The sequence below is a fragment of the Bubalus kerabau genome, chromosome 11 (genome assembly GCF_029407905.1).
Source record: "Bubalus kerabau isolate K-KA32 ecotype Philippines breed swamp buffalo chromosome 11, PCC_UOA_SB_1v2, whole genome shotgun sequence".
NCBI lineage: Eukaryota > Metazoa > Chordata > Mammalia > Artiodactyla > Bovidae > Bubalus > Bubalus kerabau.
The window spans coordinates 63,226,234-63,244,892 of record NC_073634.1 but is presented as its reverse complement, the minus strand read 5'-3'; the positions used below and the strand labels follow the sequence as shown (position 1 = coordinate 63,244,892).

The 18,659-nt window shown below is 41.9% G+C and overlaps 1 protein-coding gene across 4 annotated transcripts in view; it reads left to right on the top strand.

Annotated features, from left to right (window-relative positions):
* FAM161A (FAM161 centrosomal protein A) overlaps positions 1 to 18,659 on the top strand; it is a 29,371-nt gene that overhangs the window by 2,173 nt on the left and 8,539 nt on the right. Inside the window, exons 1-5 of one of the 4 annotated variants that reach the window (XM_055540404.1) lie at positions 2,577 to 2,726; positions 12,707 to 12,945; positions 14,184 to 15,353; positions 15,777 to 15,944; positions 17,554 to 17,653. In XM_055540404.1, coding sequence (XP_055396379.1) covers positions 12,851 to 12,945; positions 14,184 to 15,353; positions 15,777 to 15,944; positions 17,554 to 17,653 — 1,533 coding nt within the window. In that variant the 5' untranslated portion in view covers positions 2,577 to 2,726; positions 12,707 to 12,850. Of the gene's footprint in view, positions 1 to 2,510; positions 2,727 to 12,706; positions 12,946 to 14,183; positions 15,354 to 15,776; positions 15,945 to 17,553; positions 17,654 to 18,659 lie in introns of those variants that run through there. The other 3 variants (XM_055540402.1, XM_055540405.1, XM_055540403.1) reach the window with 3 other exon arrangements.

Here is an 18,659-nt window from a genome sequence, read left to right as displayed (position 1 = left end):
TAAAGAACCCCCTGCCTGCCAGTGCGAGAGATGTGAGAGACGTGGATTTGATCCCTGAGTCAGGAAGTCCCTTGAAGAAAGGAATGGAACCCATTCCAGTGTTCTCTCCAGGAAAATCCCATGGACAGAGGAGCCTGGCAGGCTACAGTCCATAGGGTCACAAAGAGTCTGACACGACTGAAGTGACTTAGCATGCAGCACACGGTAGTAGACCTGATGGAGACACTGGGGTTGGCAGACAAAGCACTGAAAAGGCAAGAAAGAGAGTGCAGCAGCCAAGCTTTACCTTCCTCACAGTTTGGCTTGATATCTCACCTTGATTTTTAAATGCTAGTTTCTCTCAACTTTGTCGTCTGTAAAATGGAGTTAACTCAGCTTACCACAGCCATCACACAAAATTGATTACGGAGAACTAACTGTCATAGTTCAGTTCAGTTCAGTTGCTCAGTCATGTCTGACTCTTTCCAACCCCATGGACTGCAGCACACCAGGCCTCCCTGTCCATCACCAACTCCCATAGTCTACCCAAACTCATGTCCATTGAGTTGGTGATGCCATCCAACCATCCCATCCTCTGTCGTCCCCTTCTCCTCCAACCTTCAATCTTTCCCAGCATCAGGGTCTTTTCCAATGAGTCAGTTCTTCGCATCAGGTGGCCAAAGTATTGGAATTTCAACATCACTCCTTCCAATGAACACTCAGGACTGATCTCCTCTAGGATGGACTGGTTGGATCTCCTTGCAGTCCAAGGGACTTTCAAAAGTCTTCTCCAACACCACAGTTTTTCAAAAGCATAAATTCTTTGGCACTCAGCTTTCTTTATAGTCCAATTCTCATATCCATACATGACTACTGGAAAAACCATTGACTAGATGGATCTTTGTTGGCTAAGTAATGTCTCTGCTTTTTAATATGCTGTCTAGGTTGGTCATAACGTTCCTTCCAAGGAGTAAGCATCTTTTAATTTCTTGGCTGCAGTCACCACCTGCAGTGATTTTGGAGCCCAAAAATAAAGTCTGCCACTGTTTCTACTATTTCCCCATCTACTGTCATAGTTCAGTTCAGTTCAGTCACTCACTCGTGTCCGACTCTTTGCAACCCCATGAATTGCAGCATGCCAGGCCTCCCTGTCCATCACCAACTCCCGGAGTTCACTCAAACTTATGTCCATCGAGTCGGTGATGCCATCCAGCCATTTCATCCTCTATCATCCCCTTCTCCTCCTGCCCCCAATCCCTCCCAGCATCAGAGTCTTTTCAAATGAGTCAGCTCTTCGCATGAAAAGTATTGGAGTTTCAGCTTCAGCATCAGTCCTTCCAAAGAATACCCAGGACTGATCTCCTTTAGAATGGACTGGTTGGATCTCCTTGCAGTCCAAGGGATTCTCAAGGGTCTTCTCCAACACCATAGTTCAAAAGCATCAATTCTTCGGCGCTCAGCTTTCTTCACAGTCCAACTCTCACATCCATACATGACCACTGGAAAAACCATAGCCTTGACTAGACAGACCTTTGTTGGCAAAGTAATGTCTCTGCTTTTGAATATGCTATCTAGGTTGGTCATAACTTTCCTTCCAAGGAGTAAGCATCTTTTAATTTCATGGCTGCAATCACCATCTGCAGTGATTTTGGAGCCCAAAAAAATCACTGTCATAGTAGGCCCCTTTAAATCCTTTGGCTTGCCAAGCCACTCCCCGCAAGCCCCCATGGCTCCATATACACCCCTTACAGGACTCTGTGCCCATATAAGGGCATTAAGGCATATTCCTTGAATCTAGCCTCAGTTGGAGATATCAGTTCGTAGGTCTTGCTTTGTGGTTGATGATGATATGGGTAAAGGAATATTCTGTAATTCACAGTTAAAATTTCATGGATTTTCCTAATGGGATGGCCTTCTCTCTTTCAGCAAATTTTGAGCATTTATTAAGTGCCAGTAATGGACTATTCAGAAGTGAGTGCTAGCAGACATAGCTCATGTTGTCACAGTGCTTCCAGTCTGATAGGGTGGTTGGACAATAAAAAATGAGCAGTCAAATGATTATAAGACAGGAAATGTTGGGAAAGAGGTGAGCAGGCTTCTATAAATTAAAAATGCGATAGGCGGGGACCTACTTCAATGAGTTAACATTTAAGCCAATGCCTGATAGATGAGAAAGACCAACCATTTTTGGAGGTGGGGGTGGGGGTGGGGGTGAGAAAAGCATTCCAGGCAGAGGAAGCAGCATATGCAGAGGCCCAAAGATAGGAAGAGAAAGAGTTTTGTGTCATTAAGAATCTGAAAGACAGCCAACAGAACTAGAAAAGGTCGGAGAGGTAAGGAGGTCCGTATAGACCAAGGTAAGGAGTTTAATGTTTATTGCAGGTGCAGTGAAAAGTCTTTGAGGCTTTTAAGAGATCTAGCATGTTTCTGTTTACATTTTTTAAAGATGACTCTGATGGCTTTGTGGAGAATGATTGGAGGGTTTGCGAAAGAAAGGAGATTGGGTAGGAGGCTGTTGCAGTGATTAAGGGGCCAGAGGCAGTGGCTTGGACCTAGAGTCCAGGTCAGAAGTGGACACAGATTGTATAGGACTTATGTGAGGCCAAGGAAGAAGTCAAGAGTGCTCATGCCCAGATTTCTGGTTTGACCAGCTGCATGGAAGATAATGCCATTTACTGGATTGGGAGTAACTTGAAGAGGAGTACATTCAGAGGCCGGGTGGGAATCAAGGTTTCAGTTTTGAACAGGTAAGTTTGAGATATCTGTGAAACTAGCAAGTGGAAAGATGTAGGAAGCAGTTCGGCCTATGAAACTGGAGAACTGCGGGGCATGGGTTGGATATTTCTGGGAGTTTTCAGCCTTTTTGAAACAGTGAAGTCACTTAGGGACAGAGTGCAGAGAAAGAAGAGAAGGGGCCTAGTATAGAGCTCTTAAAACCTTCAGCAACAGTCAGGTCGCGAAAATGGGGCAAAAGAGGTTAAGATCAGCTCCCGTGGTAGAATTATTGCTGGAGCATGGAGGTTTCCAATTCATTGGTTTCAGTGATGAGGGGAAGGCTCAGATGCTGCTAAGAGAAGGGACATTTTGTCTCTGAGGCAGGAGGGAAGGCAAAAAGGGGCACAAAAGTGGGCAGTTTTGTAGATGGAAAGATGAGGGAACTCCCTGTGATAGTTTCTTTTTTCCTGAAGAAATAAAGGTGTTATCATTTGCAGTTGGGGGGTGGGGGTGGGAGCAGGTAGAATAGCAAGGAAAAGGTAGGCAGGATCGTGGGGGCAGTGTGAGAACCACTTCCAGGATCACAGGACGTGCCAGGCTGACCAAGTAGCCATTAGAAATTGTTCAGTTTTTAATTTAGTATTACTATTCACAAAACATTTTTTTTGTTGTTACATTTTAATTATAGAAGTAATACATAAACATTCTCCTTTTAAAATTTCAAATGTTATAAATAAGGCTAAGGCCCTTTAATACTTCTCCCTGCAAAAAGAGAGTCTGGCTCCCCCCTCCCTCCACATTAGTAGCCACTGGGTTTTATTTTGTTTTGTTTTTAAATGTTTGTTTTATTTGGCTGCACCTGGTCTTAGTTGCAGCATGCAGGATCTTTAGCTGCAGCATGTGGGATCTAGTTCCTTGACCAGGGATTGAACCCAGGCCCTGTGCATCGGGAGCCCAGAGTCCTAGCCACTGGACCACCAGGGAAGTCCTAGTAGTCACTGTTTTGAATCAGATATATACCCTAGGCCTTTTCCTATCTCCTGTGTACATAATATTTTAATATATGGTAGCATTTTGTAGATATATATTGTCCTGCCACTTGGTTTTTTCCTTTTATCATTTACATGTAGATCTACCTCATTCCTTACAAATCCCTTTAATGCAAAAAAAATTTTTTAATAAAAATTCCAGAATTATACATGATAACTTTAACACAGATAATGATGAATGCTGATTACTAATGAAGCAACATGTGTTGGAAGGAGTCGTCATCTAAATGGGTCAAGCCAATCTAGGGAAGATTATCCTCTAATCTCATGGCTGTGTGTACAACATTGTACAAAAAGCTCAACAGTTAAAGGGAAAGGGTGCAATCTTAGGCTCTTGGAAAATAATGTCCTTGGCCTAGGTTATCTGAACTACTGTTTCCTTCTGTGTGGAGACAATGATGAATTTAGAGTTGGAAGCCGCTTATTAACCATTTATCTGTTTTGGGTAAAACACTGTGAGATCTGTTTATCTGAAAAGTTTAGTGTTCCCAGCATTAAGCTGAAGTGGAGTGAATACTGTGCAGTCAGTGCTTAAGTATAATTATCAGGCCTGTTGCATCTCTTTAGAAGTTACACATCCTTCTGTATCGTTTTCAAACATCTTTTCCAGGTTCAAATAAACTTCATCCTTTTTGTGAAAATGATTGTTATAAGACCTTCTTTTAAGGAAGAGTCTAAAAGAATGAATGGTGGATGCTTTTGCCTAAAAAACGATTCTTTGGAATATCCACCCTATTTTAATGATAGCTTTTGGAAGATAAGCCCTTTCCTTAATACTCAGTAGAATATAGCTCTTTAGAGCAGCCAGTATTTCTTTGATTCAATCTTTTGTGAGGGAATACCTGTTCATTCCCCTTGGGAGGACTTAGTATTGTTTTAGCTGGACATTTGTTTATCTAGTAAAACACTGATTGAGTGTCTTTCGGTGACACTCTTCTAGGCACTGGGGACACAACAAAGCAAATGCTTGCTTTTGTAATGCTTACTTTTTGGTAGGGACAGGCATGTAATACACAACGACATCAGCAAATATGAGTAGAATGTCAGTTGGTGGTGAGTACTTATGAGACGAAATAAAGCAGGAAAAAAAAGGGTGACAGTGACTCAGAGGAGAGGTTGTTATTTCAAAAACGGGTAGTCAATGAAGACCTTGTGGAGAGGATGACATTTTGAGTAAAGCTCTGAAGGAGTGAGCAGGTGGGCCTTGCAGATATCTGGAGGCAGAGCATCCGAGGGGGAGGGAACAGTAAGCCCTCGGGGTGATTCTGCTGATTCTGTGAGCACTAGAGAACCTGCAGACTGGAATCAGCCCCTGCTGCTAGAGTGAGCTGCTGCTGCCCAGAGGAAGAACACTGCTGGGGTGATGTGTTGTTGTGCTTAGTCGCTCAGTCGTGTCCAACTCTTTGCGACCCCATAGACTTTAGTTCGCCAGGCTCCTCTGTCCATGGGGATTCTCCAGGCAAGAATACTGGAGTGGGTTGCCATTTGCTCCTCCAGGGGATCTTTCCAACCCAGGGATTGAACCCAGGTCTCCCACATTGTGGGTGGATTCTTTACTGTCTGAGCCACCAGGGAAGCTGGGGTGATACAAGCAGACAAATAGATGGAGAACTAACAGGAAGGAATAGTCCCTTCTTCCTCCTCCAGCCTTGCAGTCTCCCTCTAGCCCCACTTTTGGCAGAATCTAGTGGTAAGTCTCGGAGAAGGCAATGGCAACCCACTCCAGTACTCTTGCCTGGAAAATCCCATGGACGGAGGGGCCTGATGGGCTGCAGTCCATGGGGTCGCTAGGAGTCGGACACGACTGAGCGACCTCACTTTCACTTTTCACTTTCATGCATTGGAGAAGGAAATGGCAACCCACTCCAGTGTTCTTGCCTGGAGAATCCCAGGGACAGGGGAGCCTGGTGGGCTGCCGTCTATGGGGTCGCACAGAGTCAGACACGACTGAAGCGACTTAGCAGCAGCAGCAGCAGCAGGAGCAGTGGTAAGTCTCTGGCAAAGCAGAAATGTGGTTTGCAGAGTCCCGTCCCCAGCATCACTTAGCAGGGTATAAAAGGGTGACTTTGGAGCTGTGAGACAATAGTTTAACAACTGGCTCACATACTCTATGTTTCTTAAAGCTGAAGTTCCAAAGTTCTTAGCCTCCCCACATGACTGAGAAGTGCAGAACCTAGGCTTGAATGAGAATTCTGACACCATGTCTGTAATCTTTCCCCCAAGCCATATGAACGTTCCAAACTCCAAAGTGTCCGACCCTTTCAGCTTTGAAGGGTTGTAAGGGGGCTGAAACCAGATGACCAGGGAGGGGTCGGGAGCCATCTATAGATAGAAACCACATCTTGATTGCCCTAACCTCCCTTTCCAGGCTTTCTGCCCCAAATTGCTTTGTTCATTTTTACTTTCTTTATAGCCTGTAGTTCAGTTCAGTTCAGTTCAGTCACTCAGTCATGTCCGACTATTTGCGACCCCATGAATCACAGCACGCCAGGCCTCCCTGTCCATCACCATCTCCCGGAGTTCACCCAAACTCACGTCCATTGAGTCGGTGATGCCATCCAGCCATCTCATCCTCTGTCATCCCCTCTTCCTCCTGCCCCCAATCCCTCCCAGCATCAGAGTCTTTTCCAATGAGTCAACTCTTCGCATGAGGTGGCCAAAGCACTGGAGTTTCAGCTTTAGCATTATTCCTTCCAAAGAAATCCCAGGGCTGATCTCCTTCAGAATGGAATGGTTGGATCTCCTTGCAGTCCAAGGGACTCTCAAGAGTCTTCTCCAACACCACAGTTCAAAAGCATCAATTCTTCGGTGCTCAGCCTTCTTCACAGTCCAACTCTCACATCCATACATGACCACTGGAAAAACCATAGCCTTGACTAGATGGACCTTTGTTGGCAAAGTAATGTCTCTGCTTTTCAATATGCTGTCTAGGTTGGTCATAACTTTTCCTCCAAGGAGTAAGTGTCTTTTAATTTCATGGCTGCAATCACCATCTACAGTGATTTTGGAGCCCAAAAAAATAAAGTCTGACACTGTTTCCACTGTTTCTGTATTTCCCATGAAGTGATGGGACCAGATGCCATGATCTTTGTTTTCTGAATGTTGAGCTTTAAGCCAACTTTTTCACTCTCTTCTTTCACTTTCGTCAAGAGGCTTTTTAGTTCCTCTTCACTTTCTGCCATAAGGGTGGTGTCATCTGCATATGAGGTTATTGATATTTCTCCCGGCAATCTTGATTCCAGCTTGTGCTTCTTCCAGCCCAGCGTTTCTTATGATGTACTCTTCATAGAAGTTAAATAAGCAGGGTGACAATATACAGCCTTGAGGTACTCCTTTTCCTATTTGGAACCAGTTTGTTGTTCCATGTCCAGTTCTGATTGTTGCTTCCTGACCTGCATACAGGTTTCTCAAGAGGCAGGTCAGGTGCCTGCAGCTGTGTGCTTTCCACCATGTCCACCCACCCACCCTCAACCCCCTCCCCACTGCTTTTACTGTCATTTCCTCTTTCTAGAGTACCTTCTCCCTCTTTCCCCATATACTTTCTCTGATCCTCCAGTTTTCCCATTCTTTGGCTCAGCTCAAATATCACCTCCTCCAGGAAGTCTTTCAGTATCTTCCAAACTCAAACAAAACCAAAGCTCCCTTCCTTTAAGTATGGTATCACTTCGTTGCTCAATCCAAGTTCGTTTGCCCAATGTACAGTGAAGCCAAACAAACTGACACATTAGAGCTTGGAGCAGAGAAAGGTTTATTGCGGAGCCAAACAAGGACAATGGGCAGCTTGTTTGGGGAAGAGGTTTTATAAGCAAAATTCAGCGGGTGGGCTTCAAGGGTGTGTGACCTTTTCTCTGATTGGTTGATGGGAGGTAACAGGGTGGTGGTCAAGGAAGCTCAGTCCTCATTCTTCCAGTTCCAACCATTCTGGGATCCGGGTGCTTCTCCTTAGCCTGAAGTTACCATCCTCCACCTGGGTGGGTGCCCTAGTTTCTGTATCAGATTGTTTTGTGTTTCCTTAAGGAGGAACCAGGACCCTCCTCCTTCCCCACTCTATTTCTTGACTGCCTCTCCTTTTTTTTCCTGCAGTCCCTCAACTCCTCTAATTAGTAACTGTTTGCATCTGCTCTTTGAAACAAGGACATGGAAAGACTGTTGTGTCCTGGAGGGCCTCACAGGATTCTGCTGTTTCAGCCTGATCTTGGTGATCTTTTGTGACAGTGGACCATTTCATACATTTTTGTACATTATTTTAAAAAATTAGTTATTTATTGTATTTTTGGTTGCACTGGGTCTTTGTTGCTATTTGCAGGCTTTCTCTAGTTGTGGCGAGCGGGGGCTACTCTTTATTGCAGTGCGTGGGCTTCTCATTGCAGTGGCTTCTCTTATTGCGGAAAACAGGTTCTAGGCTCATGGGTCTCAGTAGTTGCAGCTCGTGGGCTCTAGAGTGCGGGCTCAGTGGTCGTGATGCATGGGCTTAGTTGCTCCATGCCACATGGAATCATTCCACACGAAGGATTGAACCTGTGTCCCCTGCATCGACAGCTGGATTCTCAACCAGGGGACCACCAGGGAAGTCCTATCACTGCTTATTTGGATGCTAGTGTTTGCCAACATTTCCATCCTCAAGTTCTTGCCTCTCACTGCCCACAGGAAGCCTTATCTACACGCAGGGCTGCACCTGCATTTCTGTGTGCGTTGCTGGCTCCTGTATTTCCATCTCCAGTCCATCCTTCTTACCAAGTCTCCAGATATATTTACCCCTCTGTTTCCTGGACATTGGGCTACCCTACTGTCCCCTCACACTTAGTGTGTCTAAGACAGAGATTAATTTCCTTTCCCTAAAAATACTCCTTTTCCCTGTATCTCCTCTACTGATAAATGGCAGATTGTCATTTACCTAGACATGCAGCACTCCAAACAGAAAACATTGTCAGTTTCTTGTCCACAGTCCAGGCCATTGTCAGGTTAATGATTCAGCCTCTTAAATCTCCCAGTAGCCCATTAACTGCCACCAACCTTGCTTTCCGTCCCTCCACTTCACTTGCTACCAGAGAGTCCTTCTGAGTGTTACTGACTGTCACTCTCTGCTCACATCCTTCAGGGCTCCTGGTGCCTGTAGCTTGGCCCACTGGGCTTTTGGCTGGGGCCCTTTACTTGCCTTTTTCACCTTGTTTTCCCTCCTCCGCTGTGCTCCATATATGCTCTTCTCCACCCCTTCTCGGACTGTATACCTTCCTCTGAGCACAGCATGCTTGTTACTTCCACTTGCAGAGAAAAAACCCTCCTGCACTTGGGAGGAGTGTGGTGTGTCTTTAGAGTCTAACAGACATGGTATTGGAGCCCAGCTCTGCTGCTTACTAGCTGTGTGACTGTAGACAGGTCACCTGACTCCTCTGAGCCTCAGTTTGCTCACCAAGGACAGAGACCTGCCAGTTGCATCATCATGAAGCAACAGTGAATGTTCGAGCCCTAGGCCTCAGTTTTTTTGTCTTTCACAAACCTTGTCCTTATCCAGCCTTGTGTCTCTAGTCTTTCTGATCTCTGCAAATTTTGCCTATTCTTTCCCCCGGTCAGAATTAGACGCTCTTTCTGTGAGCTCTCAAGGTCCCTGATATCGTGACATACATAGTCACTTCTCTGTCTCCCTGCTCAGCTTGGAGCAAATCATGGGCAGGAATCAGGAGTTCTGTCTCATTCAGAGCCTGCTATTGATTATTTATCTGCATGTCCTCTTCTAAACTAGCTGGAAGCTTTTGGAAGGTGGAGTTGTCTTTTTTTTTTTTTTTTTTTTCCCTAATGCTACACATTTATTCAGAAGGTCAGAAGTTTAAAAAGACTTAAACATATTGGCAAGAATATGAAAGAACCAGAAGTCTCAAACTTTTGTGGTAGGAATACAAAAAAGAAACAACCATTTTAGATCACAGTATGTGCTGATGTGCTCACTTAGTCGTGTCCAACTCTTTGCGACCCCATGGACTATAGCCCACTAGGCTCCTCTGTCCGTGGAATTTTCCAGGCAAGAATACTAAAGTGGGTTGCTGTTTCTGGAAGGTAGAGTTTTTACCTGATTTGTATCTTTCAGCAGCTAGCTAAATACTGAGTGTCTCTAAATATTGAATGAATGAGGAAATTAACAAAGTACTCATTCCTACAGCTAAGAAGGTAATGGTGAAGAGCACATAGAAAAAACAGCAGAAGATATCAGAAAATTCTCTTAATTGAGTTGTATGACTCAAGTTGGCCTTAAGAAGCACTGCTGTTAATAAAGCTAGTGGATGTGATGAAATTCTAGCAGAACTATTCAAATCCCTTAAAGGATGTTGCCATCAAGGTTTTGCATTCATTATGTCAGCAAATCTGGAAGACCCAGCAGTGGCCACAGGACTAGAAAAAGTCAATCCTCAGCCCAGTTCCCAAGAAGGCTAGTACCAAAGAATGTGCTAACCATTGAAAATTGCACTCATTTCTTACGCTTGTAAGGTCATGCTTAAAATCTTGCATGCTAGGCTTCAGCATTATGTGAACCAAGAACTTGAGGCTGTCCAAGCTGGATTTAGAAAAGGAAGAGGAACTAGAGATCAAATTGCCAACATTCACTGGATTATAGAGAAAGCAAGGGAATTTCAGAAAAACCTCTATGTTTCATCAACTGTGCTAAAGCCTTTGATTGTGTGGCTCATGACAAACTGTGGAAAGCTCTTAGATGAGAATACCAGACCGTCTTACCTGTCTCCTGAGAAACCTGTATGCGGGTCAAGAAGCAACAGTTAGAACCCTGTATGGAACAACTGATTGGTTCAAGATGGAGAAAGGAGTATGACAGGGCTGTCTGCTGTCACCCTGTTTGTTTAACCGATACACTGAGCACATCTTGAGAAATGCCGGTCTGAATGAGTTACAAGCTGAAATCTAAATAAGCGGGAGAAACATCAACAACCTCAGATATGTGGATGATAACTACTCTAATGGCAGAAAGCGAGGAGGAACTAAAGAACCTCTTGATGAGCGTGAGGAGGCGAGTGAAAGAGCCAGCTTAAGACTAAATATTACAAAAACTAAGACTATGGCACCCAGCCCCATTACTACATGGCAAATAGAGGGGGAAAAAGTAGAAGTAGTGACAGATTTCCTCTTCTTGGGCTCCCAAATCACTGTCGGTGACTGTAGCCATGAAGTCAAGACAATTGCTTCTTGGCAGGAAAGCTATGACAAACCTAGACAGTGTGTTGAAAAGCAGAGACATTACTCTGCTGATAAAGGTCCATATTGTCAAGGCGGTGATCTTCCCAGTTGTCTCATACAGTTGTGAGAGCTGGACTGTAAAGAAGGCAGAACGCCAAAGAATCAATGCCTTTAAACTGTGGTGCTAGAGAAGACTCCTGAAAGTCCCTTGGACAGCAAGGAGATCAAACCAGTCAATCTTAAGGGAGATCAACCCTGAATATTCACTGGAAGGACTGATGCTGAAGCTGAAGCTCCAGTATTTTGGTCATCTGATATGAACAGACAACTCATTTTAAAATCCCTGATGCTGGGAAAGATTGAGGGCAGAAGGAGAAGAGGGCATCAGAGGATGAGATGGCTGGATGGCATCACTGAAGCAATGAACATGAACTTGGGCAAACTCTGGAAGATGGTGAGGGACAGGGAGGCCTGACGTGCTGCAGTCCATGGGGTCACAAAGAGTTGGACACGACTGGGTGTCTGAGCAACAGCAGCAACATGACTCATAAAGCAATTCTCCAACTTATATGGTAATAAATTTCTGCACACTTGTTCTACTGAAGAAAACTTGTTTTCTTTCATTTGTTTTCTCTTAAATTATCCCAAATGGTACAACACTGGCCTCGTGTACTCTGTTTTTGAGCCCATTAAAGTGTTATATCTATAAGTATTATGGACAACTGAATCTTCTGAATTTTCTGTTGGGAGACACTATTCAGGTTTATTTTCTAGAGTCTTATCAGGTTGGATCTCTATTTTTCTTTGGCGAATATACTTTTTTCATTTTGAGTCTATTTCAGGCAGTAAGCTAAATTTAAAACCATTGTAATCTTTTATGCATAGTATCATAAACAATTTCAATTGTTTCTCACCTGAGAAAATATGAAATTTTTATAAACTTGTGGAGGATATGGGGTTTTACCTCTTTAAAGTTCCTTCAGTTAAAAGAAGTTGAAAGGTCTTTGAAGGGAGTGAGGGGGAAAGAATCAGTCATACCCTTGTAGGCATGTATACAGAATAACCGCCCTACGTGTTCTCGTTCTCTTGTCACCCCCACAGTCCTTGTCACCATGGGAGCTACTGTTCTTGTTGCCCACAGGAGTGGCTATTCTGGAAGTCCCTCCTACCCTCACCTCCTACTGTTGCTGAGGTTGCCCCCAACCCCCACCCCATGCACACTGAGGAAAGTTTCTCTCTGGCTTCTTGATGAGCCCCCAAGAATTTTGTTCCCTCCATTCCCACATTTCCCAGAATTCTCATTCAGTTTTCCTCTCTATTGAAACACCCCTGGGGCCCACACTGCAAAGCCCAGCTCAGAGAGGGCACTGGGCTATGGTTGCTTGGTCTGCAGCAGGAGAAACTGTGTTCTTCGTCTCAGATAAACTTGCGCTGAGAAGGAGGCTCTTTATAAAGCATGGTTTGATCCTGCCGTAGTGTTTCTTAGTACATAATTTGAGAATCTAAGCACTCTTTAAAAGATGGATTAAACAGTATTTATTTTCTGGCAACTTGGTCTCTCTCCTTCCCTCTCTCTCTCTCTTATTCTTAATAAAATATTTATTAGGAGAAAACGTATATAGCCCACGAGTAACTTATAATATGTTATATGTACATAGTCCACAAGTAAACATATAACCTCATTAAGTGGACTTTTAAAAAAGCAGCATTGGGAATAAGTGTCAACTTAATTTGTCTTTCAACTCCAGACATCATATAACAGGTTTTTTTCATCCTACCAGGCTGATTTTAACACCAGCATTTCTAGGGTGAATGAACAAAAGCATATAAGCCATGAGGATTTTGTGGACTTTTCTGATATTTACCACTCTAATGAAGAGTATTTCAGGAAACTAGAAGAGCTGAAGGCAGCCCACATAGAAACTATGGCAAAGTTAGAGAAATTGTACCAGAGTAAATTAAATTTAAAGGAAGTTCAGCCAGCAGTCACCAGGGAAGAAGCTGCTAGTGTCTCTTCCGGGTAAGTTTGTCCATATTGTTATCTGTGGACTGTAAGATAAAATGTATACTTAAAAGTGCAAAACAAATTATTTCAAAATATTTTCTCTCAATATCCCTTTGTGCTTTTAATGATATATGGAGGTGGGTTTTTATTCAGATTGTTTGATGGCTTATCAACCTACTAGGTAGCTTCTTGCTTTGAGGGTTATTTGGTGGCCATTTAGGTCCTTTCTCTCTGGTGCACCACTCTTAGACATGTATCAAAATATTTAGTCTGGGCTATTTTCAAATGTTGAATATTAAAATTCAGTTTTAAATGTCTTTTTTAAAATATAATATGTGGATTAACATGAGCTCATTACAGATACAACACAGATTGTTCAGAACTAAGACGTAAATCTGATTTGTTTTCAAAATGTTCATTTTTGCCATAAACCTCCTCCTTTTGAAACTTGAGGCCACTCCTCCAGTTAGTCAGCACTGATGGTGCATCTCCTGGGCACCGGACGTTGCCTGGGCACTGAGGATTCAAAACCAAGATGCTCTCAAGGACATCAAAGACAATCTGAGATCCAGAAATACAGCATGGTGTAACAGTATCATGGAGAGAGAGGAAGGGCAGTTGAACATGTCAGAGTGTCAGTGGAGGGATACAGGCAAGTGAAGTATCATATCGGAGTTCAGTCTTAGAGGAGAAATAGCTGAAGCAGATGTAGGAAGCGGGGAGTGCCCTTCTAGGCACCAGGAACCATGTGTACAAAGTGCCTTGAGAAATCACCACAGTGTGGGAGAAACTTCCTATGATTGGATCTGACTTAAGAATGGTGACCTGGGTAGGGAGAGGCAAGAGGTGAAGCTGGAAAGGTAGGCAGGAGCTAGTCTTGAGGGGCTTTATAATCTAAGCTTGGTAACAATGGCAAGTCATGGGAAAGTTTCAGGAAAGAAAGTGATGTGATCAGATGTCTATTTTAGGATGGTGACTCTGGAAAACATGTGGAGAGTTCAATAGTGGTTAGATATAAGGAAACTCTGCTGTTTCAGGTTCTTCCCCTGTAAAATGAGGGAGTCAACTTAGATCAATTTCAGGCATCTCCCAGGCTCTGTTCTAAAAAAAATTTGATCGTTTTCATCAGCCCTGTCCAGTTCCTGTTTTCTAACTGATTTTACCTTGATCTTAGAAATTATGTAGTTTAAAATTTTTCTATTTGGTCACATGCAACTGAAAAGGTAACCTGATTATTCTCCTTACTTGCTTAGGTCTTTATCAGAAAAGAACTCCTATCACCCTATCTCATTAATGACATCAATTTCAGAACCTGATTTAAGTCAGTCTTCCTCCTTGATTGTGTCTTCATCTGAAGAAGAGTTGCCCAACTTAGAAAAAAAGTATTCTGAGAAAAGCAGTATGATGACCTATGCTAAGGAGCTCATCAACAACATGTGGACAAACTTCAGTGTAGAAGATTATATCCAGCATGAAGATGTCAACCTGCCAGTACTTGAAAAACAAAGAAAGAAACCAAAAGAATGGGTGCCAAGGATTACAGTACCTGAGCCTTTTCAAATGACAGTTAGAGAGCAGAAGAAAAAAGAAGAGAACATGAAATCGAAATCAGATATTGAATTGGTACACAAACTGCTCAAGAAACAAGAAGAGGACTCAGAGTGTAAGAAAAAATTCCGAGCCAACCCAGTTCCTGCGTTCGTCTTTCTCCCCCTTTATCGTGATATAGTCAAGCAAAATGAGGTAAGGAGGAGGGCTATGAAGGAGAGAAACAAAGAAGCTCTTTTGGCCTCTCAAAAGCCCTTTAAGTTTGTTGCAAGGGAAGAACAGAAGCAAGCAGTTCGGGAAAAGCAGCTGAAAGACTTTTTTAAGTCTAAAAAGAAAACAAATCGTTTTAAAGCCAGACCTGTACCTCGATCTACTTACGGTTCAACTATCAACGACAAGTTAACAGAAGAAGAAGTCTATAAAAACATTAGGGCGCAGCAGAGAACCCAAGACTTTTTACAGAATCCATCCCCTCTGCCTTACAGTCCAGCTCGCAGGACTTTTGCTACAAGGAAGTCCAGGGGTCCTGAACAGGCTGAGAAGTCCAAGTATAAACACAGGGTTAGGCGCCAGGCTGCTGATTCTGAAGACCTACCTGAGAGGTATCAGAAACACCACTCAGAACAGAAGTATCACAAATTCCTGACAGTCTGTGAACCATGTGACCTTCAGGCAGCCTCACACTCATCCACTAAAAGAGAGAAAATTTTGGCAGACATTGAAGCAGATGAAGAGAATTTAAAAGAAACACGTTGGCCTTATCTGTCTCCAAGGCACAAGTCACCAGTAAGGGCTGCGAACACAAAGCCTGCACCCTGTAGCTGCAACCCTCCAACGCCCACGGTGTCCTCCCGAGGAAGAGAGCAAGCCACAAGGTAAATAACCAATACAGTGAGGACTGACTCACGGTTGCTCTAGTGATTTTGTGTTGGGGGATTTGAAAATACTATGCTATGTTATCTGGTAACATATTTTACTATAAAATATAGAACATTTTGCCAGAAGGTGTGCTTAGAGGTCTTCCCTGGCGGCTCCGATGGTAAAGAATCTGCCTGCAGTGCAGCAGACGGGTTCAATCCCTGGGTCAGGAAGATCCAAGAACTAAATATATTTTCCATTTTATGAATCTTTGGGGCTAGAAACGGTTACAGTCAGCCTATAGATTTCTAGTTACAACTCAGATCCTTCTCAAAGGGTTGCCCTTTTTTTTCAGCCATTGAATTATCCTGTGCTAAATCTTTACTAAACAACATTCTCATTGGCTTAAAGTGAATTAAGCCTTAGTTTGTTGCCCTCAGGAGATCACTTGAGGAAAAGAAAATGTTGGAAGAAGAGAGACATCGGATCTTAACTAAGCAGAAGCAAAGAATAAAAGAATTGCAGAAACTCCTGACAACCCGGGCTAAGGCTTATGACTCACATGAGAGTTTAGCTCAAATGTCTAAATCCAGAATAAAAGCTCTCAGGTATCACGAGAGAACCCTGACCCTCCAGATCACTGGTTTTCAAACTTTTTTTTTTCATCAGTGTGCCCCTCAAATATATGAATGAATGAAGAATAGCGTTAATATTTCAGTTTGTGGATTCAAGTTACTATCAATTACTTACAGTTTACTTATGCACACACACTCACTCACCTCATGGTAAGAACCAACATGCATACTCACCCCACAATGAAGACCATGATGCCGTGTTGATGGGCAGAAGCATTTTATACTGTGGCCACAGTTCACAGTTGTAATCCTGTATCAGCATCTAAACTTTTTATTTATGTTATTTTTTATTGTACAGTGTGATATTGAGAAAAATCTTGATTCACACAAAGCTCTTTTTTAACAGCTTGCTGTATAATCTCAAAATATTGTTCAGTAAACAAATATGTCCAAGACCTTTGTTCTAAGGTCTACACAAAATCTGATAACACAGATTAGCACATTGATGTTAGCATCAGTTATGTGATGTGTCAATTAACATGTGTGTTAAGGTTTAGTGGTATGTGACACTGGAATTCTGCAGTACAAAGTTTGAAAATCAGTGTTCCAGAGGAATATTTTTATGTTGCAACATAAAAATATTCATGTTTAAGTAGTAAAGTATCTCCCTCAAAGCTGGGTAAGTAATATGATTTATTAATTTTTAATCTGATTTATAAGTACCCCCCAAATCTATATTTGCTTTTAATTGTGATCATTCCTTTAAATATGTATATTATATATAATAATTATTATATTCCTTTATAATGTATATTATATATATATATATATACACCTTATAATGCGTATAAGTGTAACTCATTGATAGAAGGAGCTTGATTTGATGAACTTGAGCAAAATATTCTCTAGAAATATACTGTTCATCTTTAGAAAGTAAACTGGATTTTCCATAATGCTAAATTGTGTATATTTAAGCATAATTATCATTTTATGGTATAATTATTTTTTCTAATCCAGGAAGTCATGATCTTGGTAGAATTAGTGTATTTTACATAGAGAAAATAGCATAGTTTAATTCATTATAGGATCTGGTTCAAACAGTGAGTATACTTACTGTGAGTTTTTGTGTTTTGGTTCCTGTTTCTCTATATGTGCTATTTCCATACTCCTTGTTTCTCCCCTACCCTTCTCCCATTTAATTAACTGTGCCACCAGCCTATAGGAGATCTCATCTAGGGAAAAAAGAAGAGCACCGTCTAATTTTCAGAAGAAATTCCTCAAAGAGAAGATACCTAATTTGGACCAAATTTTTTGGTTTATAAATGAGATGAGAGGGCATTGATTAATTTCCCGAGGCCAGTTTGAAGCCCCTTAATCCATTCTTGTTTTGAAGATTTCAGGAATCACAGCATACCCAGACTGTTCCTGAGATGTAAAATGTGTGCTCTCAAAACCTAGAATTTGTATTCTGCATTCCTTAAAAATTTACCAGTCTAATGGGGAAAAAAAATCTACCAGTCCAGAAAAGAAATTGTGATAAACTGTGCTCATGATCTAATTTCTGATTTGTCATCTAAGCTAAATGTTATATGTGCAAGTTCTTGTTTCTTTTAAAAATTCCATTCCTTTTATTTGATTTTAGAAAGAGTGAAAAGGAAAGGATGAGAGAATACCGACGAGAACTAGAAGAAAGAGAAGAAAAATTAAAAAACAGGCCGCTGCTATTTGAAAGAGTTGCTCAGGTTGTGTTTGTTGGAATTTGAGAGCTATTGTCAGCCTTTTTTTTTTTTTAACCTCTCTAGCTCCTAATTTTCATCGTCCATTTTTCTTTGTGTTATGTAATTTACTGAGACATTATTATTTCTGTGACAGCTTCACCACATCAGTAAGTAATTTGCTTAAATTTGAGCACTGTATCTTGATGAGGTTCATAAGCTTGATAAAGAACATGCTACTAATCCATTCATTTTCAAAATAATAGTTTCACAACTTGTTTTTAATGGCTAGTCTTTTTTCAGTACCAACTTGGCCAGATATTGAGGCGAGGCTTCATGATATGAATTGGAAGTCTTTGAAGAATTAAAAAATGAAACAAAATGGCTAACTGAATCAGATTTATTTCTGCCAGTTTTTTTTTTTTCCAGTTTTATTGGGATAAAATTGACATTCGGCAGGTATAAGTTTAAGATGTACAGTATGATGACTTGACATTCATATGTTAGGAAATGATCATTACAGTTAGTTAATACCTATCAGCCTCATTGTTACCAAAAAAAATTTTTTCCTTGTGATGAGAAGTTTTAGGATTTACTTGTTTAGCAACGTCTACATGTTCCACGCTGCGGTGTTAACTGTCGTCATCACGTTGTACGTTACCCTTCAGTACTTTCCTACCTTATAAGCGGAAGTTTGTACCTTTTGACACCTGCATCCGATTCCTCCAGTAATCACCAATCTGATCTCTTTTTCTGTGAGTTTTGTTTCTGTGTGTCTGTTTGGATTCCACACATAAATGAGATCATATAGTATTTGTCCTTCTCTGTCTGACTAATTTCTCTTAGCACTATGCCCTCAAGGTCCATCTGTATTGTTACACATGGCAGGATTTCCTTTTTTGTGGCCAAATAGTATTGCATATCTACCACATTTTCTTTATCCATTCATCTTTTGATGATCATTTGGGTTTTTTCCATGTCTTGACTATTGTAAATAATGCTGCAGTGAATTGACATAATGATTTCACTTCCT